The 25,061-nt window shown below is 45.8% G+C and overlaps 1 protein-coding gene across 4 annotated transcripts in view; it reads left to right on the plus strand.

Annotated features, from left to right (window-relative positions):
• ptprub (protein tyrosine phosphatase receptor type Ub) overlaps positions 1–25,061 on the plus strand; it is a 257,482-nt gene that overhangs the window by 50,696 nt on the left and 181,725 nt on the right. For 3 of the 4 annotated variants that reach the window (XM_018766225.2, XM_018766226.2, XM_018766227.2), the window contains exon 2: positions 17,766–17,897. In XM_018766225.2, coding sequence (XP_018621741.1) covers positions 17,766–17,897 — 132 coding nt within the window. The remainder of the gene's footprint in view (positions 1–17,765; positions 17,898–25,061) is intronic. The other variant, XM_029253849.1, reaches the window with a different exon arrangement.

Raw genomic sequence — 25,061 nt, forward strand, 5'->3', positions numbered from 1 at the left:
AACCAACAACCCCTACTCGCCTTGCAACACAAATGACCCTTGCCACTTAGCGAGTAATTTAGACTGTGAAGTTGGGAGCAATATGAGAACCATTTCCTCAGGGGTGAAGTGACGTCGTTGGGTCCCTTGTTATACGCACAGGTCTGCCTCTCCTGGGCCTACTCCAGGTGCTCAGAAGCCAGCTGACTATATACTTTGTTTTTGGAGGTAGGCGCCGTTTCCTAAGTTTCTTAAATAATGTCTAAGACACTCCTTGGTCACCGACTGTACAAGAGTTCAAAGGGGGAAAACCCCATGGAGGCTTGGGGGAACTTCTTGCACTGAAATTCAATTCAATTCAATTCAGTTTATTTTTATTGAGCGCTCTTCGCACGCAGTGACACAGAGCGCTTGAAGACAGGCATAAGGCAAAGAAACAATACATCAGGAGACAGTTGACTACAGACTGGCATAGTTGACTACAGACACAGGGGGCAAACAACAAAGGGTTCAACAAAAGGTACTGATGACGGGGATCTTCAACCAGAAATTTCAAAATCATATTTTTCACAATTTTGTTAAAGTGTTCCACCAGGCCATCCATTTGGGGATGAAGACACTGGTGCAAATGGACCAAACTCCCAGGAGATCATATAGGTCTGTCTGTGTTCATGACATTAAATGTCGTGTTCTGGTCTGTGAGAATTTCCTTCAATGGTCCAATGAGGTCCATCCCCACCCAATCAAAAGGGACCTCAAATGTTCTCTGCTCCGCCACCTGGGCCATCAGCAGAGTGTCCATGGACTCCTGCTGCTGGAGTTACATCTTTTGAAGCAGGTGCTCTAACTGCTCACCATCCATCACTGCCAAAAAATCCCAGGTTTTGGCACCCTTTATGCCACAAACATGCAAGAAGCATCTGGTAAGTGAAAAAGTATTCTTTTATTTACATGTCAAGTGCATCAGGGAAGGAGAACTGTGCAGGGGAAGATGCTTTCTTCTAGCAGTTTGTGCAACTGCTGTGCAGGGTGTGCTGAACCCTGAGGCTTTCCTGGTCATGGCACTTTCTCTCTCTAGTCTGTTGTCATTGTTTGCCTTCAGGCACTGTGGACCCTCACTCTTAGGGAAATGGGGTGAATTCCCAGTTATTACAGGTCCCTTCCTCTCACCTCCCTGTTCTTTCGCAGCACAGGCATACCACAAATGTATATGTACATACACATACACAAAGAACCAGCCAACCAATGACAACAACTGCTTGTCCCAAGTGGGGTCGCGGTGAGCCAGAGCCTTACCGAGCAACACAGGTCACAAGGCCAAAGGGGGTGGGGACAGACCCAGGATGGGACGCCAATCCGCCGCAAGGCACTCCAAGCAGGGCTCGAATCCCAGCCCCACCACCCAGTGGGCACCGGCCAAACCCACCACTCCACCATGCCCCTTCTGCCACAAAGAACCAAACATATAAACAAGTCAAAAAACAAATGTTATTAAGTGAAATAAGAAGAAAAATAAATGTCAACAAGTGAACAAATAGGCACACATACTTAAACCCAAGAGTGGAGAGGAATACTGAAGTGAGATGAGTGCAGTAAGGTGGTCCAGGGGGTGGTGGGACACAGAGCAGCTTACTGCCACTCAGTCAATAAGAAGTCATTCACCTCCCGGTAGTGTGAGGACGTTTTGTACATTCTGATAGGTGCTGGTAGAAATGCCATCTGTAGCTCCTTGGAACACAGCAACTGGACCAGCCTGTTGCTGAAAGTGCTCCAGCATTTGACCAAGGTGGCATACAGAGGGTGTGTGTCATTGTCCAAGGTGGAATGGAATTTGGTAACTAGAAGATACCAATGAAGAGATACAAGGAGAGAAAGCACATGGGACTTTTTGGCAGGTCAAACACAACTCATTCAGCAACATTCTTGGTCATGTGGAAAGGTTTGATGGCAAAAGCTGAAAGAACAGATAGGAGGGAGTTGGAATAGTCCAGGTAAGATATCACCATAGCCTGGACCTGGAGAAGTGTATCTGATGGAACACTGAGGTGGTACTTCTATCAGAGGAGGTCACTCTCACATCCACAGTTTCAGCAGAGAGAGGGAAGCAAGACCATAGCTCTGTGTAATTACCAATCACCCTTGGAACCTTTGTACCACCCCATCATGTCCCATCCACAGCCATTTCTCAGTAGTCCTGCTCATCAATGACTGCAGGAGCTTGAGCCCTACTAGGGAGTATGGCAAAGTAAAATCTTGCAGAGCTGTTCACCAGGGGTCATTTTTAAAGTCCAATTACACTGTCACAGTGGACAGGGTCAGGGGTCGGAAAATTTGCTGTTCCCACTGAAAGGCCAGACCAGTTAGGGAGAACGTGTTGCATGTGCACATCCGTGTGTGTGGATGCAATGATGTCCTTCTTTGAAGTCGTCTCCTGTCTCAATGGATCTACATTGTTGACTGCAGGCATTTGTAGGACACAATGAATGTCAAACTTCTCCTAATGTAATCTGAGGGATGGGAGTTAGAAGGGAGTGATACAGGTTAACAAGTTATTTCAACCTCTGGCAGCTGAGTTGAATTTATGTAACCCATTTTAGCCTGACATTGTTGACACGCAGTGCCACTGTAACCGAGGGGATTCAGACAGGTCACATGGTCTGTTTGCTATCCCCAGCGTGACCTGCTAGAGCCAGGTCACCTGCTGCCAGCATCCTGCAGCAAATTCTTGGCCAGCAGGAGTAGGGTGCCCATAAGCAGGTGGCAGGCAGCAAGGGGCTCAGTGGGCATGGAACCAGGAATGTTTAATCACAAACACCTTTATAGGTCTATTGGTATTCCTGGTAGCTCTGTGCTACAGTTGCTTTTCACAAAAACATTTCACTAGTTTCTGGAGTCATCTCTGGGTTGCATTCAGTCAAGGAGAAGAGCTGCCATGTGTGGCACTACTTATTACATTTTGTGAATACAACCATGTAACTAGCTTGTGACATACCTTGAGGTTTGGGCACTAGATAACTCACACACACACACACACACACACACACACACACATTTTCTGAACCGCTTGTCCCAAACGGGGTCGCGGGGAACTGGAGCCTATCCGGCAACACAGGGCATAAGGCCGGAGGGGGAGGGGACACACCCAGGACGGGACGTCAGTCCGTCGCAAGGCACCCCGAGTGGGCTCGAAACCCAGACCCACTGGAGAGCAGGACCCAGTCCAACCCACTGTGCCACCATGCCCCCCTGCACTAGATAACTATTAGCATCAAATCTTAGCATACATTGACATGTTGTCTTAGATGTTTGCAGGCTTTAGATGCTACCATTCCTTATGGTTTTAGTTTTTTACTACTTTTGAGTACCAATATACTTTGTCTTATGGCTTCTCATTCTCAACCGACAAGTAATTGTCATTTTGTATGTGAGACTTTGGTTCTTGAAGTCACAAGCACTTCTAACAGGGTAGGTTTGATATTTATTTAGCAGACACTTTTCCTCTAAAGCAACTTCCAATTAACTCTACATAGTGTTATCAGCTCACCTATCTTATTCACCAAGGTAACTTGCACTGCTAGATACACTACTTACAATAGGTCACTCATCCATACATCAGTGAAATACACTCCATCTGTCACACACACACTATGGGGGGGGACCTGAACAGCATGTCTTTGGACTGTGGGTGGAAACCCACACAAACATGGGGAGAACATGCAAACTCCACACAGACTGAGTGGGGATTGAACCCCTGTCTTCATGCACCCCCAGGTGCTGTGAGATAGCAATGCTACTTGCTGTGCCACCATGCCACCAATATGTAGGACATCAAGTTCATTCTACAGTTTCTCCATATGCAGTGGCTTATTTTCTGCTTGAACCCATAGGTACCACCATACTAGTCTCACAGCTCAAAGCATATTAGGACTCAAAGTCACAATATCCTTATACCCAGAGGCAATGTTATACTAGAACTGTCAAGGTTTCCAGGTGCAGGACACAACAGGACATCCTGTCCACAACAGGAGATCCATCCACTGGGGATGGATTGCCTTCACGTGCGCCTGTCCCATAACCACCATTACAGGAATGCATGTAAGGACACAACTTATACTGTCTGTTCCAGATTCTTGCTAGTGTACTCATGTTTCACAGGCAGCCCAAGAACTGCTCCCGGTCAGTGTCCAGATCCTTGCTCTGTTCCTGAGCCATGTCCATCTTTGAGTCCTCGTCCTTCTCTGGGTCCATATCCACATCTTCGCCTTGCCACACCTAATCTCCAGTGTTTTTGTTATTTCATCACACCCAGCTCTTGGTGTCACCATCATAAATCGCTCATACCACTCATAGCATGAAAGCACTTCCAGTCAACTCTGTACATGAGTCTGTCACCTCTCCACATGATTGTGACAAGAACCCAGAACTAATAGCCAGAGCTAACATTATGTTAATACACAAAGCTATCAAAAATCTAGAATGTGGAAGTCAACATATTCTAGCACCCAAAATTAACAGAAGTCTAGAACCTGGAAGTCAAAGTATCTAAGTATCCAAAGCCAATAAAGTCCTAAAGTCACAAGTTCAGGAATGGTGCCATCCAAAGCGGATAAAAAATGCCAGGAGTCATAGTGTGTACAATAGTGACTTTAGTGTTGCGTGATAACAGACTTCACATGTTTATTTACACATACAGCACTGAATATTAACATGCTGTAGAATGAGTTCTGTAGCATAAGTATCAAAAATCACGTTAAAACTTGTTTTCACAAATATATATATATTTTTTCCAAAAAACCAAAGTGCATTTAAGTGGATATTACCGAAAAGGGTTTTTTTTTTTAAAAAAAATCTCAATATAAATCCCAAGTGCAGAGCAGATGGTGTTTATTAAGGGGAATCCAAAAGACGTGGTCACAAAACAAGCGAAGGGTCACTGATGAACATAGGTTGATGAAGGGACAATCTGAAAGCCGTAATCCGAAGAGACAAGTGAGAGGTCGAGGAGTACCAAGAACGTAGTTGTAGGGATTCAGGAGAAGGGGCTGGGGAGACAGGACAGGACAGGACAGGACAGGACAGGACAGGAAAGGACAGGAAAGGAAAGATACACAGGAGACACGCGAGTAACGAGGCTGAACAAGGTTCCATGTCTGGCTGTGCTCCAATCATTCTTTTTATGCGCCCGTCCCCTGATCCGCCGCAGGTGTTCCTCGTTGTGTCGAGGTGGAGGGCGTGACAGTGCCGAGTAAGATGAACCATGAGGCCTATAAGATTCTTTTGTTTTTTGCTCAGTGATAAGTATTTAATTTTCAATATATACCATTAATCTTGTCATTCTTGTTTATGCAGCAAATAACTAGGAGTCCTGCAACAGTCAGAGACATAACCATAATTTCTTTTTGGAAAAGAAATAAGTGTTAGATGTTTTTGGGAAAAGAAATAGGTGTAAATGAAAAACACACACACACACACCACACACACACACACACATTTTCAGAACCGCATGTCCCATACAGGGTCGCAGGGAACCGGAGCCTACCCGGCAACACAGGGTGCAAGGCCGGAGGGGGAGGGGATACACCCAGGACGGGACGCCAGTCCGTCGCAAGGCACCCCAAGCGGGACACGAACCCCAGACCCACCGGAGAGCAGAACTGCGGTCCAACCCACTGCACCACCGCACCCCCTGTAAATGAAAAACACACACACACACACACATTTTCAGAGCCGCTTGTCCCATATGGGGTCACGGGGAACCGGAGCCTACCCTGCAACACAGGGCGTAAGGCCGGAGGGGGAGGGGACACACCCAGGACGGGACGCCAGTCCGTCGCAAGGCACCCCAAGCGGGACACGAACCCCAGACCTACCGGACAGCAGAACTGCGGTCCAACCCACTGCACCACCGCACCCCCTGTAAATGAAAAACAGTGGGGGGAAATTTTATAATTAAGTACCTCCACGTTCAGTTCAATTCAATTTATTTTTATAGAGTGCTCTTCTCATGCGGTGACACAGAGCGCTTTAACACAGGCATAAGGCAAGAAAAACAAATACACCAGATAAGAAACAAAGAAGACAGTTGGCTAATGTCTACCATAATATTATACTTTTATAGAGCTATAAGTATGCCTACTGGCCACAGAGGAAAGGAACAAAACTCCCAACTGAAAATCGAGGGAGAAAAAAACCTCTGGGGGTCCAAGGGCCAGTGGTTGCCCACTCTTCCTGGGCATTCTAGATTAAGTAACAATTCTAAGCCAACTAACAAGTAATAATGATATTGTTGCTATATGGTATCTTGAATCCTCAGCTCAGCATGGTACGTCTCATCCATCGTGGCAGTTGGTCATCATCTTCAGTCAGCATGGAATTTGTCACCACCGGCTGGCCTCCTCATCATCATTCATCTTATCACCTGCTCCATCTTCTTAGCTCCCTGATTCCTCCACTTAGTTGACTTTTGAAGAAATGAAAATGTCTGTCTTGAAATTTTGACACTCCTGATTGTTATAGCCTGGTTATACAGTTTGGATCAGTTTCCAGCTTAAAGAATCTTCTCACAGTGTGCAACTAAATTCACAGTTCTACTGAGGAGTTTACTGGTGCTTTCAGCACTAAACACTCAGCACATGTCTTTATGCAGGTAATTGTATCTCATGCAGTAGTAGAAAGCGACTTCAGTAGTCACCTAATTACCTACAGAGACTCCCTCTCTCATTTCCAGCAGCTTTAATCCTCTAAATAGCCCAGCCTTCACCACCCATTGCCCTTTCTCACTCTCTCTCTCTTTCTGTCTCTCTCTGTTTGACTCTCCCTGATGTCTGATTTCTTTCTGCTCTCCAGGATGGATAGTGTAACTTGCCTGCTGTAGTTTGATTTAGACTCTCTTAACTCACTATATACCCCAGTGTCCTGGTCCAGGGAGACAGTGGCATTCAAGATGGCTTAGTGGGAGAGATGAAGGATGAGATGTGTTCTGTTTTGTCTATGAAACCTGGAGCAGCCTGTGTGGCCACAGGCATCAATGTCTCCTCTGAAATTTTGGAGGTACAAGTTTTCAAAGGGGTTGTGCTTCAGCGAAATGTCCAGCTGTGTTAATGTTTAAAAAGCAATGAAATCAAGGTGAGACAGGCTCACAAAGCAAGTAACGAAAGCAAAACTCAATTACGATTTTTTTGAGCGCGAGTTGTTCATGTGATGGAGTTGCTTCCTCTGTGAATAGAGACCATAATGAGATGTTTGGCTGATTATCTCTTCCCGAAGCCATGCCCAATCTCCCATTAGAGCCTGAGGGAACCTTAATTGGAATTTAATTGCCCTGCTTCTCAGGTGAGACTTGAAAGCTTGTGGGAGCCAGTACCATAAAAACCAAAGTTGTTTCAGAAGCTAAAAAAAGCACTTGCAAAGAACAGAACAGTTGTGGGTAAGATGCTTCAACACTGTGTTGCTAATTTTTTGTACAGTTACCGCAACATGCCTCATAATACTACTCACAAGACAGTAGCAGAATTATTTCTCAAGAGATCAGTTCGTACTTGCTTGTCTCTTGTCAAGCCACAGTTTTCACAGGCTCTGAAGTGTGAGAGCCCTGCTAACATTGAGACAGCTTGTAAAGTCAGGACCTTTACTGTTGGGCAAAAGGTTTTGGTAGGAAATTACAGGAGAGGGGAGAAATGGTTGAATAGTGTCATTTCAAAAGTGCTGGGTCCAATAACTTACTGTACATGGTTAATGTGAACAGAAACTGTGTAAAGACACATGTGAATCAGATGTTGAATAGTAAATCCATGTGTAACAGTGGTGCTGTTGAACAAGGTCATGTTTCTTACAAGGGAAGAACCTGGGACTATGGTCACATTGACATGGATGTTACAAGGGACAATGAAATTGTCATATTAGAAAGAGCTGCGGCTGACTGAGAGGCAGAGTTGGCACCTGAAGCAGTGCTGCTCTCATCAGCATCGTCCTCATCACAGTCATGGGGGAAAATTTCAACCTGTAACTCAAAGAAGGAAAAAATTGTGTGTTGGTTATAAGTTAGCACTAAATGTTATTCTGGTTAGAGGTTGATAAGGATTGTTAATAAATGTTCTCTTAAGGATTAGTAAGAGATTGGAAGCTACAGGGCAGGGGCTGTGGTGTTTTACACTAAGAGCAAATTCTTTAGAGTTTTGTAAAAGAAAGGTTCCTGCCAGCCAGTAGGGTGTAAGTTGACAAAGGTTGCTTAATTGTCATTGGTTAATTCTTGATTGAAGTGGGAATTTCTTATAGCCTGCACTGGGTCTAACGTGGGTTTTTCGTGCGGGAGCAAAAAGGTTCCACAGAGAAATTGTGACACTGGCTGCTGTTCTTAATAAACTCTTTTATTTGTGCACTCAAAGTGTTCCAGTGCTGTGTTTCCATAAAACCTCCAAAGAATGGCGTACCTTCGTTTTGGACACCACCCCACCAGTGTGTGTGTGCCAAAAGACCTTCTGTTGTTTATTCAATATGTCATGTCACAGGAGCATTCACTGGAAAGAACTCCAACATTCCAGCGTGGCTATGACACAAAAAATGTAGGTTACTGACACAGTGAGATAGGGTCACATAGTGTGAATATGTACATGGTCCACAACCACTTGTCCCATGCAGGGTTGCAGCAAGCCAAAGCCTACCCGTTGCTGGGTACAAGGTACAACACAGGGCACAAGGCCAAAGGGGAGGGGGCACATCCAGAAGAGGACACCAGGCCACCACAAGGCACCCCAAGTAGGGTTCAAACCCCAGACCTACCACACAGCGGGCACTGGTCAAACCCACTGTGCCACCATGCCCTGTTGTAGCATAAGATGAAAGTTCTAATTTCAGTTGAAATTCAGTTTCAGTTTATTTTTATAGAGCACTCGTCTCATCAGGGTAACACAGAGTGCTTAACATAGTTTCAAGAGGTGGTACAATTAGGGAAAGGGGATGTCTCAGTACAGTACAGATTTACCTTTTCTAAGATGAAATATATGGATTAGTATTGGGATAAACCAGCTGGCAACTGAGGAGCTGAAAACAAGAAACTCCCAGCTGTGAAGAACAGAAGACAAATAAATCTCTAGGTGTCCATGTACCAGTGGCTCTCCACCCCTTCAGGCCATTTTACTATGGCCATAGGGGACCTGTGTAGACATGACCAAAACATTTGAAATACATTACGCACAAGTTGCCAGACAAGGCAAAAGCTGCATCTTCCCAGTTCTCATTAGTTTTGAGGCATGAACCCATCTCCTTTCCTTAGTGTAGTGCTTTTTTCACATATTTTCTACCTTTTTAATTATTTACAATGCCTGGTGGTAAATGTGCGCTTGAAGAAAAGTGAGAACCATCTCACAAGCATACAGCAACTGATTTGGAGATGAAATTAAACATAATAAGGAAGTATGGAGGTGGACAAAGATTATCGTTTATAGCACGGGAACTAGGTTTAGCCATATCGACTGAATACAATAGTGAAGGATGCTGCACGTATAAAGGAGCATGTGAAAGGAACAGCTAGCATGAAAACAACAATAATAAAGAAATGTCAAGGTGCAATACCCGAGATGGAAAAATGATAAATTATGCAACAACAGCACCCTCTTGTGTGCCAGCATACTACTAGATACAAGGTAAGCACACACAGTACACTCCCGTATGCCTACCGTATGCAGTAGGCTCTTTTTTAAATTAAATTTATGCTTTATAGAAATGTAAAAATTTATTATATTCACTAGGCCTATGTCTTACTGCAGCGTTTAATATGTCTTACATTTACTAGAGAATTATATTGTGTAATTTTTTTATACTTGTGTTTGCAACAAATGTGAAGGAAATGAGAAGGCTGGCCTTTGTAATGGAGGGGGAGGGGGTATCTGACATATGTAAATTTTGACTTACTTAAGGGGTTGAAGAACGGTCTATTTGCCTAAGTCGAGGGGTGTTTGTAGTGACGGCTTCAGGGAAGTCCCCATGGAAACTCTGAAGACTTTGCAAAGAAGTTCCTCACTAGATTGTGTAGGACACCCTGTCAAGTGGAACAGCCTTGGGGATCCTCAGGGTCCACACTGGGTAGCCATGTGGCGAGGCAGAGGGTGCCAGAGAAAGCCTTTGGTCATTTCTAAGGAAACTGTATCAGGAGAGCTCGTAGCTCAGGGAGGGGAGGAGGAAAGTGATGATTCTCAGAGTTAGGAAAAGGCTTTGCCCAAATCTCCACCCTCCAGAAGACCTAGCAGGCTTATCCCAGAGTGAACCGCAATTAAGGCATTTCTAAAAAAGGTCATTAATATTTCAAATGAATGGATGCGAAACCAGATCTAGCACATTCAACACTGAGACTACAACATGTCAGTAGAATAATGGACATGTGGGAGGTCATGGAGTGCCACAGTCCTGCCAATGTGTAATGGAGTTCTTCAGGGAAGGGGGTCCTAGCAGACCTGGGGTGGGGGAAGAGGGCATAATGCCACTGCTAATGTAGCTCAAAGGAATCATGAAGCTTTCCATGGCCAAGCCCCAGGTGGCCCTTAGATAACTGCATGGCCCTATGGGGGTCTTGCCATGGTTCATTTATTGCTGCAGCTGGGTAAATACAGCACTGCAGTGTTACTGAGTCCAGCCCCAAGTGCTTTTCCTGTTTTATAGGATCTCATCCCTGTACAGAAATATTATATGACACTATAAAGTAATGTTAAACTCCTGAGTGTTAGTCCACATGGAAATCTTGTTGGGGACATATATATTATAAAATTATCCAGGGATACAATAATAAAAAGCAAATAATTTATTTGTGGGTTGTCCGTTCTATGCTGAAGGGCAGTTAGACAAAAAATAGCATGACTATCCCAAATATCCTTAATTTTTAAAGTCATGAAGTGACTGTTTCACACTGAGCAGACTTAATACATCTGTGACAAATAATACTGTAGCGTCCGGACGGGAGTCCGACACGGACGCGCGTTGCTATTACATCCAAACACAGACGAAATACAAAATGATCTCACGTGCAGTGTGATGTTAAAAGTGCACTGTGCGTATTGTAAGACACTCAGTGGAAGTGAAACAGATAACACGAGACCAGGAAACACACACGATGTTTGAACTACGGTGAACAGTGAAACGCTACTCTGTGAGTATGACCACAACCCCGAGACGTGACGAAATACCGGACAGGAACGATGGACCAGGACTGGAGAACAAGAGGCAGGAACTGACGGGACGGGCACTCGGGACTGGAACATGAACACCTAGAAAACAGACTGAGGGAACAAGAGACTACGAACCGCCAAGAGAGCACAATAGAACCGCTGATTAAGAATCCGCAAGCAGTTCTGCTCCGCTGGCTCCTTTTATACCTCCGTGTCCTACGAGACTGTGAGGTGATACGTAAGCGTTAACTAGCGGCACTGAGTGGCGCTGCCTCTGACCAGGAGGGGCAGTGACCCTGTGGGACGTGACAAATACATAAATGTCTCGGATTTCAATGTCAATTTATTTTTATAGATTGCTCATCTCACACAGTGAGACAGAGCACTGAACAAAGAAAAAAATACATAAGGCAAACAAACAAATAAGACAGTTGAATACAGAGTAGCCTAATACTACATTATCATTGCATTTATTAAAGCTATAAGTATCCCTCCTTGCCACAGAGGACAGGAACATAAAACTCCCAACTGAAAGTCAAGGGAGAAAAAAACCTCTTGGGGTTCAAGTATGAGTGGCTGCCCACCCGTCCTGGGCATACAAGATTAAACAAAACTTTTAAGTCAATTTATAACTAATAATAATATTTTTCTCTGTGTTAACTTGATGTCCCAATTCACCAAGGTACGTCTCGTCCATCATGGCGGTTGGTCATCAGCTTAATTTGCGTGTATTTATTTAGATGACACTTTCCTCAAATGTGACTTATACTGATTTACCCATTTATACAGTTGTGTAATTTTTAGTGTATCAATTCAGGGTAAGTACCTTGATCAAAAATGCTACAGCAGGAGCAGGGACTCAAACTTGGGTCTTTTTGAGAGTAAGGTGGCAACTCTAACCACTGGGCCGTCTGCTGCCCGTAATGCCGCTGCTAATGACGCGGATTTCGTTTTCCAGGGCAAAGCAGAACTCAGTAATCGGATAAGCAAGCAGAAGTCAGAACCTGGAGAGTAAGAAACACTAAACAAGGAATAGGGTACTGTGAATAGACCACTGAATAACAAGCCAAGCAGGTAGTTGCTATAAGATTCCACAACCCTGTTTGGTGATGGCATTCCCTTTATATCTGGTCGTGCTGATTAGTAGGAGGTGCGGTCGCTTGGCTTCCTGACGAAGGTGTGACATATACGTTGTTTTCATTTTTGAATTTTAAGTAAGATGATATGTTAGCTCCCTTCTTTGCTGCCATTTATTTCATGTTAAAATACGTACGGAGTTAAACAGTGTATAGCAGATTGTGAAATCTTTGAAATGTTTAGCTTCTAAATTCATTTTCGGACAGATTTTTCTGTCACCTCTGTTTAACAAATATCTTTTAAATTAGATGACTGAACAAAAATACAGTTCGCATCTTGTGCGTATGATGTTCTTAGCTCTCGTTTTCTTATTTCCGTACATGTCCTTTAATATAAACAGGAAATGAAACAATACCGCACCAAATGGCTTTAGCTACTTGTTCTAAAAATGTACCTCTTTAACTGCCTCTGTGGAAGCTGACACCCTGCAATGTACCATACAAATGCAGGGGCCATCAGCCTGGTTTATGGCAGGATGCCCCCATGGTAATAAGAGCATTTACATTTATTTATTTAGCAAACACTTTTCTCCAAAGCAACTTCCAATGAAGTTTCTATAGTGTTATCAGCCCACACACCTTATTCACCAAAGTGACTTACACTGCTAGATACACCACTTACAATCGGTCACTCATCAGTGGAACACACTCTCTCTGTGTCACTCACACACTATGGGGGAACCTGAACAGCATGTCTTTGGATTGTGGGAGGAAACCCACATGGACATGGTAAGAAAATGCAGACTCCACACAGACCAAGCGGAAATCAAACCCCTGTCCTCTTGCATCACCCAGGCATTGTGAGACAGCAACGCTACTCACTGTGCCACATGCTGCCCCATTTGAGCAGTGTGGGCAAAAGAGGCCCCCAAGAATAGAAGTAAACTTGAGTACAGCAGCCACCTTGAGTGCTAGCGAAGGGCAATTTACGTTGTTAGTAGATTCTCTGCATCATGGCTATATGTACTGGCACTGTGGGGCCTCCAACACCCTCTGATTTTACCATGTCCTGGCTAATGGGAGAGACACAAACAGATGCACGGGAATCATGTCAGAACACAACACCTTGGGACCTGAGAAAGTACAGTTATTAAGTGCAGTTTTGGAGATGAGTGTTGCGCTCTGAGAATACATGTGCCTTGATTATAATCAGGTGGCTCCCCAGGGTGCCAGTGCCTGTACAAGTGGCCGTGCAGTGTTCCCTGTCACTGGGTATTCACCACAATCTGCTGATCAGTGTGTGTTTCTCTGTTCATAATTTTTGCATGCTGAAGTATGTTTATGCGACATCCTGTGTCTTCTGGCACTGTTTGCATGCTTGAGTGTGTGCTCATGATTGTGCGCTTATTGCAGTGTTTTTGTGCAGTGTCACATTTGTCTTTATGAAGGTGACTGCTCTAGTGAGTGTGTGGATTCCAGAATTAACTGTCTCAGAACATATGTGCCCTTCCTGGATTGGGGCCTTGGCGTGGCGGAAGAGCTTTCGTGATCTAGGGATCTGCAGAGCTATGTCGTCGGGAGCATTATGCTCCTGGTAGGGTCTCCCAAGGCGAACATGTCTGGAGCGAAGGTCCAGACTAACATGATCCAAAAACCTCCATGAAAAACGTAAACAAGAGAACGTTTACCCTGCCCGGAATAGGGTCACCGGGACCTACCCCTGGAGCCAGGCCTGGGGGTAGTGTTCCTAGACGAGTGCCTGGTGGCCGGGCAGCCCACGTAGCCTGGCCGGGCTCAGCCCGAAAAGGCATCATGGGGGCAGCATGTGGGCCCACCACCTGCAAGGTCCAGCATGGGGCTCTGGTGCTATGTATACCTGGCGGGAGGGGAGGGGAGGGGAGGGGGTGGCGCATGGCGTCATGGCCCCTCGCGACAAAAACTGGCTCTTGGTACATGGAATGTCACCTCACTGGGGGGGAAGGAGCCGGAACTGGTGCGGGAGGTTGAGAAATACCAACTAGATATAGTTGGGCTCACCTCCACTCACAGTGTTGGCTCTGGAACCAAACTCCTCGATAAGGGATGGTCCCTCTCCTACTCAGGAGTTGCACGAGGTGAGAGGCACCGGGCGGGTGTGGGGATACTCACAAGACCCCGGCTGCCTGCCATACAGTTGGAGTTTGCCCCGGTGGATGAGAGGGTCACCTCAATGCGACTTACGGTTGTAGAGAGGAGAACTTTGACTGTTGTGTGTGCTTATGCACCAAACAGCAGTTCAGAGTATTCGGCCTTCTTGGAGAAGATGGGAGGGGTTCTGGACAGGGCCCCACCTACAGACTCCATAGTCCTGCTGGGGGACTTCAATGCTCACGTTGGCAATGACTGGGGAATCTGGCGGGGGTGATTGGGAAGAACAGTCTGCCCGATCTGAACCCGAAGGGTGAAATGCTATTGGACTTCCGTGCTAGTCATGGTTTGTCCAGAACAAACACCATGTTCGAACACAAGGATGCTCATAAGTGTACTTGGTACCAGAGTTCTTTGGGCTAAAGGTCAATGATCGACTTTGTAGTTGTTTCTGTTGACTTGAGGCCACATGTTTTGGACACTCGGCTGAAGAGAGGTGCTGAGCTGTCAGCTGATCACCATCTGGTGGTGAGTTGTATCAGGTGACGGGGAAAACTGATGAACATACCCGCTAGGCCCGGACGTTTAATGATGGTGTGCTGGGAACGACTGTTAGAGGACCTTGTCCGGAATGATTTTAACTCACATCTCCGGGAGAGCTTCTCCCATGTCCCGGAGGAGGTAGGGGACATGGAGTCTGAATGGACCCTGTTCAAAACCTCCATTGTGGAAGCAGTCAGGCACAGCTGTGGCCAAAAGCTTGTTGGTGCCAGCCAGGGCGGCAACCCGAGAATCCGCTGGTGGACACTGGTGGTGAGGGAAGCCGTCAAGCTGAAGAAGGAGGCTTTTAGGGCCTGGTTGGCTCTGGGGACTCCTGACTCAGCAGACAGGTACCTGCAGGCGAAAAAGGCAGCAGCGGCTGCGGTTGCAGAAGCAAAATCCCAGGCATGGGAGGAGTTTGGAGAGGCCATGAAAAACGACTATCGGTCGGCTTCAAAGCGGTTCTGGAGAACCATCCAGCAGCTCAGAAGGGGTCAGAGGAGTTTCGCTCAGGCTGTGTTTAGCAGGAGTGGAGAAACTCTGACCTCTGATGAGGACATTGTCGGGAGGTGGAAGGAGCACTTTGAAGAACTCTTAAACCCGAGTGATATGCCTCCCTTACAGGAGTCAGGGCCAGAGGCTTTCAAGCTGTCAGAGTCCATTTCCCTGGTGGAAGTCACTGAGGTAGTTAGTAAGCTCTATGGTGGCAAAGCACCGGGGGTGGATGAGATACGTTCGGAAATGCTTAAGGCCCTGGATGTTGCAGGGCTGTCATGGTTGACACACCTCTGCAATGTTGCATGGACCTCGGGGACAGTGCCCTTGGATTGGCAAACTGGAGTGGTGGTCCCTATCTTTAAGAAAGGGGACTGGAGAGTGTGTGCTAACTATCGGGACATCACACTTCTCAGCCTCCCTGGGAAAGTCTATGCCGGGCTGCTGGAGAGGAGGCTCCGGCCGATAGTTGAATCTCAGATTGAAGAGGAACAATGCGGATTCCACCCTGTCTGTGGAACAGTGGACCAACTTCTTACCCTCTCACAGATCATTGAAGGGGCGCGGGAAATTTGCTAATCCAGTTTACATGTGTTTTGTGGACTTGGAGAAGGCCTATGACCGTGTTCCCCAGGAAATTCTGTGGGAGGTGCTTCGGGAGTATGGGGTACCAGGGCCACTACTACGGGTCATTCGGTCCTTGTACATACGGAGCGAAAGCTGTGTCCGCATACTGGGCATTAAGTCAGGCCTGTCCAGTGTGGGTGTTGGACTCGGCCAAGGTTGTGCCTTGTCTCCACTCCTGTTTGTGGTATTCATGGACGGGATATCAAGGCGCAGTCTAGGTCAGGAGGGCATTCTGTGTGGGAGTCAGAAGGTGACGTCTCTTCTTTTTGCGGATGATGCTGTCCTTTTGGCACCGTCAGATAGCTGCCTCCGGCACGCACTGGAACAGTTTGCAGCCGAGTGTGAAGCGGTGGGGATGAGGATCAGCACCTCAAAGCCTGAGTCCATGGTTCTGTCACGGAAAAGGATGGTATGCCCCCTCCAGGTAAGGGGAGAGTTTTTGCCCCAGGTGGAGGAATTCAAGTATCTTGGGGTCTTGTTCACGAGTGAGGGAAGAAGGGAGTGTGAGATCGGCCACAGACTGAGAGCAGCGGCAGCAGTAATGCGGTCGCTGTACCGGACTGTAGTGGTGAAGGGGGAGCTGAGCCATAAGGCGAAGCTCTCCATTTACCGGTCGATCTACGTCCCTACCCTCACCTATGGTCATCAACTCTGGGTGATGACCGAAAGAATAAGATTGCGGATACAAGTGGCCGAAATGAGTTTTCTCCACAGGGTGCTGGGACTCCCTCTCCATGACAGGGTGAGGAGCTCGGACATCCGGGAGGAACTCAGAGTAGAGCCACTACTCCTTCACATTGAGAGGAGCCAGTTGAAGTGTTTCGGGCATCTGATAAGGAAGCCCCCTGGACGCCTCCCTTTGGAGGTATACCAGGCACGGCCAACTGGGACGAGACCCCGAGGTTGACCCAGGACCCACTGGAGGGATTATATCTCACAGCTGGCCTGGGAACAGCTGGGGACCCCCCAGGTTGAGCTGGAGATAGTTGCGGGGGACAGGGGCGGCTGGGCCTCTCTGCTCTCCCTGCTGCCACCACGACCCTTTTAGGACAAGTGGGACAGAAGATGGATGGATGGAGAACATGTGTGCATGCTTGAGTGTGTTTCTGAATTCCTGTTTTAGTGTTTTCTATGTTTTAATGTGAATCTGTGTATTTGAGTATGTGTTTCTGTGTTGGATGGATGAAGAATGGCTGCACAGTGGAAATGAGCAGGGACTGCCAGCCTGGGGTCCCTTCCCAGACAAAGGGGTTATCAAAGTAAAAATGTCCAGACAGGGCAGGGAAGAGTATCTTTGAAGATTCACTCGAGCCCCCAGAGCCTGAGACTGCTCGGGGGTTTCCATGGCACAAGCTGCAACGTCAAAGCTCATCAGATGTGCCCTAATGAGAGATGAGTCACAGAGGTACCGTTGGTACTCTCGGTAGAAGGGTAATGACTCATGTTTTATCTCGGCGTCACAGAATCGGTGTGTTCACATCATCCTTGTTCATGAGTAACATGGCCTGAGTGGTGGAGATGAATGTTAGAGCACCTCAGCCCTTGGCTTCTTCTAGCAGTCCTCAGAGGGTACTCACTACTCCTCAATACCTACTGTGGCTGCTGATTTCTGGGGCTGCTGCTTTGGATAAGTGAGATGGTAGTTCAGGTGTCACTTGCCCATAAAAAACATCTGTAAAAGGTAACAGGGATCTTTTGAGGGTGCTTTGATAGTTTGCTCTCCAGGTCATGCTCACTCTTGCCTCTACCTGTTCACATGTGACAGCAGTGGGCTGCACCTTCGATGAGGACTCGGACCCCAGCTTGTGTGAGTACAGCCAAGGGGAGGATGACGACTTTGACTGGCAGCTCATCCGTACCTACAACTCAGCACACGCCAACACTGACCTCCTTCACGGTGAGCCATGGAGCCATTTCTTTCCCATGATGCATCTTCAGTTTCAACGTACACTTGAAAAGAATTCAAGGAAAAGTGCTGTACATGTCTACTGTGCTCCTTCATGTTATAAAATGCCCAGGTGTCCTAAATATAGTAGTAGAGTTAACAGGTTATGGTCTATTGCTCTGTGCATTGATTTATGGGTCCTATATTTGTGGAGTTTCATTAGGGAGATATTTTAGGGGAACAGAAGTATATTGACAGTCTAGTAGGCATCTTACACTGAGATGTACTTAGTCTGTCTTAAGTGGTAAGGAAAGCCACCGGGTAGCTTAATGGTTTGAGCAGCTTCATTAAGGTCAGAGTTAGCTTTAAGGTTAGCATTAGGGTTAAGATTAGGGGTTGGGGTTAGGAATAGCATTTGGATTAGTGTTAAGATTACGGGTTAGGTTTAGGTTACTGTTAGGTTTAGCGTTGTGGTTAAGGTTAACGTTAGGGTTACTGTTAGGGTCAAGATTAGGGATAAGGTTAAGGTTCATGGTTTGAATCCCCCTTCTGCTTTTCAACTCTTGATCAAACTATTATCCTGAGTTGATACAGTTAAGGTAACTGTGTTGTATAAATGGTTGAACTATTCAATTCAATTTATTTTTATAGAGCACTCTTCTCATACTGTGATACAGTCTAAGAAGCCTAGTATTCAAGTCTGACATTGTAAGGTGAGATTGTTAAAAACATCAAATAACCACTAGAACATTGTTTAGCTGCTGGACCCCCCCGGCCTTGCAGATATAACTCATGAGTTCATATCCCAAACACTGTTATTGAATAAAATACTCATGTCATTTGCTCTGGAAGCACTGAATAGAACATATTTGTAAGGGGTATGTAAGACACTTGGAGTTGACAATTGCTCTTGATATGTTGCTGCACTCACTGAGGATACCCCTATCATGTTGTGACTGCACCATTATATCTGTGTTCTTATCAATACAGCAAGCAAGCAATCTAAGCAAAGACAAGTCTCACACATTCACATACCTTCACTGGGTCCACATGACACAATTTGTGAGCTGAACACTTATCACGCCAAAGTGTTATCTTGTATTTCCCGCCATTCCAGCACTCGTTTCCTCTGTTCCTGCACTGCTCCTTAAGAACACTGTGCTCATTGTTCCTTTTTGTTTAGTCATTTGCATTACCTACCATTTCACTTATCATTTTACTCTTTAGCTCACTTGTGTTTCATGATTTCTGTGGTCAGTCATTCCACCGGTAGTTTTGTGTGTTATTTTTCGGGTTTTTATACCACACTTGTACCTGTCAGTTTGCTCATTTAGTCTGTGTCTTCATCTGTCATGTCACCTGTCTGTTCATCTGTGGTCTCACCTGTGGTCTCAACTATCATCTCACTTGTTGTCTCATATGATGTCTCACCTGTCATCTCTTCTGGGTTTTCCTTCATCCCATCATTTGTGGGTGGTGCTTTACGAACAGTGGAGGACGCTGCCCGAGGGGAGAGTGTGAGTCACGTCATCAGTGCGTGTGGCCAGGTGGAGTGTCAGGAGAGGGGTCACACTCACGTTGCCAGTTGGTTCCATCCACACAATAATTACTCGTCTTCCCATGGCTTCAATTAAAGATGGCTGTCATTTTGGGTGGTGTGTCTACCACTCAGGGCTAATGAGATATGTTCTGGTGGTGAGGAGGTGAGCAATGTTCTTTATTTACAAGACAGACCACATCAGTGCATCGTTTGCCTGGGTATGTTTCCATCCATATGAGCTGTCGGAGAGTAGAGGTGCGTGTGGGTTGCAGTGTTGGACTCCAGGACACAGACAAGGATGCAGCACAGCAACTTGGATACAGGGATCAATCTTTTCAAGGCTACAGGGCTCAGTGTGTGCTCCCTTGCCCACAGGAGTTGGTGTGCATGGCACGTAACCCATTCCCAGTGAAAGTAGCCCTCACAGAGGTAGCAGAGCTTCTGCATAGAACACAAGGGCATTATAGACTATGCCCTTTGTAGCCTTTCCCCCCCATCTCAGCAAGTAGGTGCCACCATAGAAGCACAGGGACAAGAGGCCAGAGAGAGGAATAGACTACTGTACCCAACTATGATATGAGCACTTTAACAAGAGAGTTGAGGTTCCAGGTGAGATATGATACTGTTGTGTGGCCTTCTGTCCTTTCTCTCTGTCCTGTATTCCATCAGTGGTTCATGTTTGGAGCCGAGACTGCAGGGACAAATTGTAATTCGCCACTTCAGTTCTCATGAGGCCTAAATGATGCTTTGGTCCAACAGCAGAAGCCCTTTGTATTGCTCCTTCAGCGCTCATCAACACGGTCATGGTCCTGCTGGTCCCTGTGGAGGTTGTCAACTATGCCACCTTTGTTTCTGTATTAAATGCATCTGAGATCATTTAAAGTAACAGCTGTTGGAAGTGTTTATTTCCCCATCGCATCACAAACATTGTCTATATGAAAAATCCATGTACAAGGGCAGGTGTCCACAAGAGTGCACGGTAAAATGAGGTGCTGGTACCCTGGTACATTGTGGTGTACACACTTTGGAGATGCTGGTACACTGTGGTACATGCTTTTGGGATGCTGGTATATTATAGTACAAACGTTGGAGATGCTGGTACCCCAATACACTGTGGTACATCATGTTGTCTCAGCTGTCTGTCAAAATGGTTTCAACAAATTTGCATTAACAGAATGCAGTTCTCACGTAAATGAAAAACCCTCAGCACACAGTTCAGTTTGAGCTTCCTCTGCTCTGAAGTTTGGTGCTTACCACAGCCCATCAGGGGCTCTCTCTCTCTCTCACACACACACACACACAGACACAGCTGTATGGATCACAAATGAAACATCAATAATACACACATTTGTTTAACATCCACTCGTCCATACAGTGAGACGTACAGGGATACAGGGGTGCACACACTGGCACTCAATGACTCATTATTTGACTCAGTGACTTGATGGGTCGCTGATTCAGTGACTCATCGATTCTATAACTCAGTCACTCTGTCAATCAATGATCAATGATCAATAACTCTTTCAGTCAGTGATTCGACTCAGCGATTATGACTGAGTCATTTGACAGCAGGCTCAGATCTCATCTTTGTACTGTTTTTCATTGCTTTAGATGAATTTGAGTTTTTAAGTTTATCGCAGTGAAAGCTGTAGATAAATCTTACTAACTGAGCTCACAAGACATGTTTTGTTTCCATTCCTGTTAGACACCTGAACAGGACAGGAGCTCTACGGGTCTCCTGTTTGGTGCACGGCTGTCATGAAGGAGAAGCATAAACAGCAGTGTGTCAGCTCACTAAGAATGGGAGAATTCAATTCAATTTATTTTCATAGAGCACTCTTCTCACACAGTGACACAGAGCGCTGAACAAAGTGCAGTACAGTGTAGCATTACAGTGGTGCAGCAGTAGAATGGTGCCATATTGCAATGCAGTGCAGTCCAGCAGTATAGTGGTGCCGGCATGCACTAGTGCAGTGGTGCAGCAGTGCCATCTCCACACACACAACGTTGATCTGTTCTTTCTACTCCTCCATGACAAAAGACCTACATTCTCTTCATAGCTATTTGTGAGCCCCATGAGAGCCACATTCTAATCAGTTTTTATCCCTTAAACATGCCTTTTAAATTCTATCCCTTAAGCAGACATCCATCTGTATGGACAAGTGGGTGTTAAATGCGGTAACCAGAGAATGTCATTCACTAACTAAAGCAGTACATAAAATGTTTAACCTATCAGTGCAAACACTTATTAATATTAATTTTTAGAATAATTGATCACATTCTTTAGCCAGGCAGATTATTTAGAAGACACTTCCAGAATGCTGTGTGGGCACCTTGGGTATAGGTGAGTTGGGGCTTCCTGTACCTGCAAACCTGCAGTATTTCCCCTGACATGTATCCTGTAGGGACTCAGCAAGTAGCTGGGAGTGCTTTGTGTGTCAGTACTAAATCAGAGTATAGTCATAAGTCTGGATGAAATCACAATACAGCACAGGGAGAGAAGCACAAGCCCGTGGCATGCCCTGCACACAATATGGCTGTGTTTCTTCTTGCTCAGAATGAACATTCTGGTAAATCTGCTCCATATTTTACAGGCCTTCGAGGACTGTGTTTCTGTGTATTGGTGAAGAGCTGAGCCCCATTAGCTCAAAGCAAATTGCTGCTCCATTTAGGTCAGGAGCACCATAAACTCTAATCTAGTGGTGCAGAAAACACCACATGCCACTGAGCAGTGACTTCACCATGTGCCCTCATAGTTAGAAATGTTTTTGTGCACTTTGAAAGGTACAGGTTCAAATACCATTCCTGCTGTAGTACCCTTGATCATGGTATATATTTACATTTATTCATTTAGCAGATGCTTTTCTCAAGAGGGACTTCCAGTGAACACTGTGTAGTTGTATCAGCCCATACCTTTTTCAACCAAGGTGACTTACAATGCTAGATACACAACTTATAAAGAATCACTCACACAATGTGTGATTTTAGAGTCACCAATCCACCTGAACAGCATGTTTTTGGATTGTGGGTGGAAACCCACAAGAGATGGGAATCAAACCCACATACCCTCACACTACCCTGGTACTGTGAAACAGCAATGCAACTTGGTGTGCCACCATGCCACCCGTTTACCTTGAAATGACACAGTAAGAAAACCCTACACAATAAATATAAATACAGTATAAATGGGTAAATCAGTGCAAAGTGGATTAATTAACTTTGTACATTGCCTTGTGCAGTAGTGTCAAATAAATTAATTTCTGCAGAAACGTTTCATTCCTCTGAACGTTATTTTTTACTGAATGAGTGTTATAAGTGAACATGCCATGTGTTTGGACAGAAAAGAACAAAACAGAGCACGTGACACAAAATCTGCAATGTGTCACGACTCACAGAAACAATACCCCTAAGGGCCAGAGGAAGCGCCACTCAGTTCTGTTAGCCCAGGCCCATGCACCCGTTTGCAGTCTGGTAGTTGCTGAGGTATGAAAGGAGCAAGCAGTAGAGAATAGGTTGTGGATTCTTAATCAGTGTTTATATTGTGCTCTCTTAGCGATCATTAGTTCCATGTTTCCTCAGTTTGTTCCATAGGTGTTTCTGTTCCAGTCCTGAGTGCCCGTCCTGTCTACTCCTGCCTCTTGTTCTCTAGTCCTGGTCCAGAGTTCCAGTCCGGTATTTCGTCACACCTCCACATTCAAGTCCTACTCACAGATTCACGTTTCACTTTTCACCTTTGTGTGAATACACTGTGTGTCTCCTTGTCCCGCGTTCATTGTTTCACCTGTACCCGGTACTTTACAGTTTGCACTGTGCATTTATAAATGCACTCTGCACATGGGGTCACTATACTTTTTGTCCGTGTTCGGACGTAATAACAATGCATGTTCTTGCCAGGTTTCCATCCAGACGCCACACAGTGCAACCATAATTAGAGATATTTGTCAATTACACACACACACACACACACACACACACACACTTTCTGAACCGCTTGTCCCATACGGGGTCGCGGGGAGCCAGAGCCTAACCTGGCAACTCAGGGCATAAGGAACACACCCAGGACGGGACTCCAGTCCATCGCAAGGCACCCCAAGCGGGACTTGAACCCCAGACCCACCGGAAAGCAGGACCCGGTCCAACCCACTGCCCACCGCACCCCCCATTTGTCAATTAAATTGAATTTAATCTGCTTCTTAGATTTGCTGTAATTGGATGGGAATTCAGTGTTTCTCCTTGGCTGTTTATTCCATTGCGCTGCAGTGAATGGAAGACGCATCACAATTTGTCTTTGTAATAAACACTATATACATGACCTTTGGTTTGTGAGACCCACAGGCTCTCAAACCTGTGGCCAAGGTGATGCAGCTCAGAGTGTCAAGACAAGTTGCCTCACTGGTATTCCTCACCCATCTCTGCCTTGTTTTCCATCAGTTTGCCCTTACTCTCAAAGTGGATTGTCTAATTTTAATTAGAAGTCCGATGACATGGAAATGTCGCAAATATATTCCGCTTTATAAGAGCACTACATCTCCCATTGGAGGGGGAACAGTCTTTGAGTGTTTGCTTTGATTATTTTCTTCTCTTCTGTCTAAAAGAACTGTGGTACTTCATACCTATGATACCCAGCTCTTTCTCTCCTTTCCACCTGGAGCATCAGATGTTTCTGCGCGCATTGCTGCCTGTCTGTCAGACATCTCTGCTTGGATGTCTGATCATCACCTCCAACTCAACCTCTCCAAAACGGAGATTCTTCACCTCCCAGCTGGCCTGTCCTCCTGTCACCATCTGTCGATCAAACTGGACAACTCACTCATTTTGCCTACCTCCTTGACTAAGAGTCTCGGACTGACATTTGACTCAAGTCTATCTTTCTATCAGCACATCGAAGCCACAACCCGGACCTGCAGATACATCCTGCTTAATATCCACAGGATCCGTCCTTACCTCACAACTGACTCTGCCCAACTACTTGTCCAGCCCATGGTGACATCCGTCTGGACTACTGCAACTCTCTTTTGTCTGGCCTTCCTGCTACTACCATCAAACCTTTGCAGATGATACAGAATGCTGCTGCATGAGTTGTGTTTGACTTGCCAAAGTGTTCCCATGTATCGCCTCTACTAATTTCTCTGCAGTGGCTTCCTATAGCTGCCCTGATCAAATTAAACACCCTGGTTATTGCCTACAAATCCATCAGTAGAACTGCTCCAAGCTATTTACAAGATTGATCAACCGCTACACCCCAACCATACTGCTTCACTCATCTACTTCTGCCCACATGGTGGTCCTGTGCATGAAAGGTAAAGAGCAGAGGTCCTCACTTTTGGCTCTGTTGTGGTGGAATGACCCCCCCCCCGCGACTCAGAACTGCAGAAAATCTATCTACATTCAGGAAGGGTCTGAAAACTCACCTTTTCCGGACTAACTTTGCCTATGATCTCTCAAGCTTATGTATGGTGTAAATGTTCATGTACCTTGACTTTATGATCATACCCAGATAAGCATTTCCATAGCTGCTGCTCCTGTATTGTATGTAAATGTTTGTTTACATTAAAAAAAAAAATTGTAGGAAGGTGATCAGAATTAGTCTATCCTGAATCTTCTGCACCTACTTGTGCGATGAACATCAGTGCATA

This window comes from Scleropages formosus, chromosome 8 (genome assembly GCF_900964775.1).
Source record: "Scleropages formosus chromosome 8, fSclFor1.1, whole genome shotgun sequence".
NCBI lineage: Eukaryota > Metazoa > Chordata > Actinopteri > Osteoglossiformes > Osteoglossidae > Scleropages > Scleropages formosus.